Source organism: Dreissena polymorpha, chromosome 5 (genome assembly GCF_020536995.1).
Source record: "Dreissena polymorpha isolate Duluth1 chromosome 5, UMN_Dpol_1.0, whole genome shotgun sequence".
Taxonomy (NCBI): domain Eukaryota; kingdom Metazoa; phylum Mollusca; class Bivalvia; order Myida; family Dreissenidae; genus Dreissena; species Dreissena polymorpha.
In genome coordinates, this window is record NC_068359.1 from 122738832 (window position 1) to 122743660 (window position 4829).

Genomic DNA, 4829 nt, shown 5'->3' on the forward strand with positions numbered 1-4829 from the left:
TTTGTTAATTTGGAGTCCGATGCTTTGAACCAAGGAAACAATTCATGTAACTTTTACACGTGCGCACTTTTTAAAACTTAATTATTATAACTTATGTATAACAAAATAATGATTTAAGCTCTGCAATATAAAAAACAGTTTAAATTGCCAAACACACTGAACTTAACCCATTCATGCCTAGCGTCCTGAAAAAAGGACATTGCAAACAGCGTAGACCCAGATGAGACGCCGCATGATGCGGCGTCTCATCTGGGTCTGCGCTGTTTGCTTAAAGGAATTTCTGTAAGAAATACTCTAAATATAGAAATAAATATACTAGACATCCCTAATTATGGAAATAAATTGATCCAATCTAGAAGGATGGGAGAGTCCACTAGGTATAAATGGGTTAATTCGTAACAATATTGCGTGTAATTGTTATGATTAACACTGTTCTATTTTTATTAGGGAATATAAACCCCTCTTACAAACAAACATTAATTACATGATGTAGCTATGACGCCTAATAAAACTATCGGCCTCCCATCAGGTATGTTGATGAATAATTAAACGCTGTAGCATCGGCACAACGAAGAGGGGCACATAATAGCGCATAACACGGTGACGCTGTTGTAGCAACGGCACAACGAGGGGGTAGGGGGGGGGGGGGGGGCATATAATAGCGCATAACACGGTGACGCTGTTGTAGCATCGTCGCATTGAGGGGGCATTTAGCGCATGTGCAGTATGTTACTGAGAATTCCCGTAACATATAAAATGTTTCTATATTGAAATAATCGCATGTTCAATACTCAACATTAGCAGTGTTCCTAATTATATCGCCTGTATTGATCAAGACGAACAAATTCAAAGCTGATCTTCATGGTGTGGCGGATATAAGGCAGTAGTGGAAATTAACGTCAGCAATAAGTTAATATAGGGGCTAATCTGGGACGACAATTTACGCACATGCGTCAAGCCCAATTTTTACAAGGCGTGGCTCAAATAAATCCTCAAGAGACTTCTATTTTTTTGCAAGGGTCTATAAATAAACCTTTGTTTTAAATGTAGTAATGTTTATTTATAGATCTTTTGTCTTGAGTGTTGCAGAGTCATATAACAAAACTGACCAAAGGCCTTTCCAATCTCAGCGCAGAGTTAACGTTACTTTCTATCACATGCAATCTCTGCCATCACAACAAAATACTACCAGATTTGGTAGGATTTAATTTTATTGGTAAGGTATAATAATATTAAAAGTTTTCTTTAACATTTTGAAAATAGTGTTTAAGTTCAGTGTCATGATAAGAAATTAATTACATAAATTTAAAATTATTGTACCACGTGGCTAGGCTATCATCGCGTAGTTGGTTATGAAGGCAGTGATTTGATTCAGCTATGCTGGTTCCCGTCAAGTCTTTGCGCGGATGCCCCGTCAAATCTCTGCGCTGAGGTTGAGGTCTTTCATAGAGTTAAAAGCCTGTACACTTACAACAACGAGTCACCTTATTTTCAAAATCATACATTTAAGGTATAGAAAAAATTCAATAGTAATTAACAATATCAAAACTCTGATCCAGCGTATGTTTTAAATATTATTAAATACATGTTTGCAATTATGTCAAATATTGTTAATGATAACGGTTTTCGTCGGCAATTTGCGGCTGGTGGCATTAAGAATTCGTCTGTATTGGCCCCTAGCTTCCAAACAGTCTTGTGCCATGTGTTGCCTTACAGCAAAGCAGGCTCCTCAGCTCAGCGCAGAACTTCGAGCCGCTGAACACGTAGATGGCAGATTTGAAGGTGTAGTTGAAGTAGCTGACCAGAGTGGCAACACCGAAAAGGAAATCAATGTACGCGGAATCGTACAAGGACGTGTAAGGATCAACTGACTCGAGCGCCAGGAGCTTCTCCCTCAGGTAGGGGAAGTTCACAAAACAGACTGACACCGGTGTCATCGTGACGAGGAACAGCACGCACAGTGCAATCATGAGAATCGACACTGGGCACGTGTCGCGTGCCTTACCGGAAATGTTCATCCGCTGACGTCTTGAACGGGAGCGCGCAAGCTGCACTACGATGATGACGTTGCCAATTACTAGCAGCGGGAACGGCACGCCGAACGTTAACGTGAAGTCGATCCATCGGTAAACGTAAACAAATAAGTCGTAGTATTCCTTCGTGGACGGACCGCACCTCCCACCATTGTATCCATTCACATCAAATATCACTAGTAGTATTATATTAATTCCGAACACGGCTAGCACAATGGTGTCGATGATCAACCCAGCGTTTCGTGGGGAACAGCCCAGTCTCACTTTATGCGGGAAGAGCACGCAAGCTGTTCTCTCGAGCGTGTCAGCCACGATCAGCCACGAGGAGAGGTGAATGCTGTAGCAGGCAATGAAGTATATCGTTTTACACCCGGGGTTACTCACCGATAAGGTGTTAATGTCCCAGGTATGTAACACCCAGCCTGGCAGGGCAGAGCTGAACAAGATAAGCGTATCTGAAAGCACCAGAGCAAACAGGAACACCGTCGTTGACGTCATCTTCTTCTGACGAAGCAGCACGAAAATAGGCATAGCGTTTCCGATCGTTCAAATGAAAATAAGAATCGGCGTGATCACCATCCAGAGCAGCACCCTCGTGTTTCCATAGTAACCGACCGGCGGATCCTCCCATTCAGAAACGTTTGATGACGTCGCGTTGAACGTCTTCTGTTCTGTAACGTTTATCAAAGTAACATTACTAGCAAACTTTGTAGTTGCATCCATAGTTTCCTAAGTTTCGATTGTTTTATTTTCTTTCAAAACTCTTTTGATTGAACAAGTTTTAACAATTTATTTGTATCGCGCCACTTTTCATGTTCGGTGAGGCACCTATGCCATTCGCGATCTCTGATCTGCGATTTCTCTTCTATGAAAGTACTGGAAGGTGTTGATAAATTCTCAGCAAATAGCGGATCTGGTTCTGCCTAGATAATTCCTTTAGGTGTAATTTGCCTGATGGCTGGGTCATCTATGTTTAGGTTTTCAATCTAGTGGGGAAAGAATTAATCATCCCATACTGTTATGATTGTGATCAAAAGGTTAAAGGTGCTTTGGTAAGTTGACAAAATTAAAAAAAAAGATTCAGATTCGCAAAATTTTGTTGTAGTTGTATTTGTGAGAAAACGGTAATACTGAACATTTACCATGCTCTAAAATATCCATTATATGCATCTTTTGACGATTTAAAAACCTGAAAATTATAATGCGTTGCAACGCGAAAATATTGAATAATTTGGAGAGTTCTGTAGTTTTCGTTATATTTTGTGAGACTACGAGGATTGCTTATATAAAGTATAAAAAACATCACTCATTGCTTTATCACGGATGGCCGAGTGGTCTAAGCGATAGACTTTTACTCCAGAGGTCAGTGGTTCGAGCCAAGTTCAAAGTTACTTTATTTTCTTTCTTTAATTTTATTTTTGTTTTTTTACTGGAGTTTTTTTTAGATCCAATGTTTTCATGATCAATATAAAGCATCAGTAAAAAAACAACCTTTAAAACATTATATTATAATTAATTACGTGAATAATTGATGGATAATGCAGGAATTATAATTGGATTCTAGTCAGAAACGAACCAAACGGGAATGCTGTTAGTAAAATATTAACAGTTATCAATAATTTTGCAGCGGTCGATAAAATAGACTGATTATGGAAGCTATTAGTAAAATAATGATAATAATACGACTAGAAACTACTCTGAAATTTCCAGAACATATTATTAAGAAATAGTTATGTCATTGATAATGATTTTAACCTTAAAACAGCCCTGCTGGAATTCCGGGGAGTCATGAACGATGAGGCGATACTACCGAAACGTTGTGCACGAGCAGCCATTAACAACCGTGAAACCTATAGAATAAATTGTACAAATAATATCAAGGCAAAACCTAAATACAAATAAAAGCGTCGAGAGCACTGAAAGGCCGTTTTCAAGATAAAGGTAAGTTTTTCTTCAAGGAACAGTTAACCGAATGAATATTTGAATGGGCATCAGCATAAACACATTATATTGTTATAACATCTAATAGTACCCTAATATGTTCTTAGCGAAGGCCGGAAAAGGGTACACGCGCGCGTTACACATCCGTTTGTTTGGTTGGCATAGGTTACAGTATACTAAATATTGTTGGTGATCAATGCGATATTCTCTAAAAAATATCAACAGCATTTATTTGAGATCACAATTCTCTGTATTGGCACTTGCCATGACTTTATTTTTGAATGTTTCTGTGTGCATGTGATAGGCAAAACATTGTTGTATACTTGAACTTCACTGTTTAGTTTAAGGTTGGAGACTATATGAGACTTCGACTGATGGCGGAAAACAATACTGAACAGGAGAGAAGCCGGTAAAAAGACGACCATTAAACAGCGACCGTTGATTCGCATGAAGTTCTTTCTTACATACTACATGAAATATCTTTTTTATTGTTTAAATCACTTCGGCTTTGAATGCTCTTTAAGAAACGTTATGTGTATGAGGATCTCTACGCGCAAAAGTTTGACTTTATTTTGTGTTTAAGTCATTGCTTTTACATTGAATTTATAAGGGAATATTTTAGTATATTGTGACCTACTGGATTCGAAGTGCTCATTGTCATATACTAGTGGCATCGGTTCCGGTAACGAATTATATAAAATCCGTTTTTGTAAGAGCGCCTTGTTGTTCTCCTTGTGGTTCTTGTTTATGTGGTTGACATCTGTTGAGACTGCTGATTGTGTAGCATATTTTTGTTTCGATGTTGCTAAACCGGCAGTCTTACATTAGATTTTTGAAGCTGTTATTGGGTTGCTG

The 4829-nt window shown here is 38.5% G+C and overlaps 1 protein-coding gene across 1 annotated transcript; it reads right to left on the reverse strand.

The window, feature by feature from the left end:
* Positions 1 to 1676: 1676 nt before the first annotated feature.
* Positions 1677 to 2564, reverse strand: LOC127831599 (vasopressin V2 receptor-like). The gene has a single exon (XM_052356576.1). It carries the CDS (start codon positions 2562 to 2564, stop codon positions 1677 to 1679), a length of 888 nt encoding a protein of 295 aa, XP_052212536.1.
* Between the last annotated feature and the right edge of the window lie 2265 nt (positions 2565 to 4829).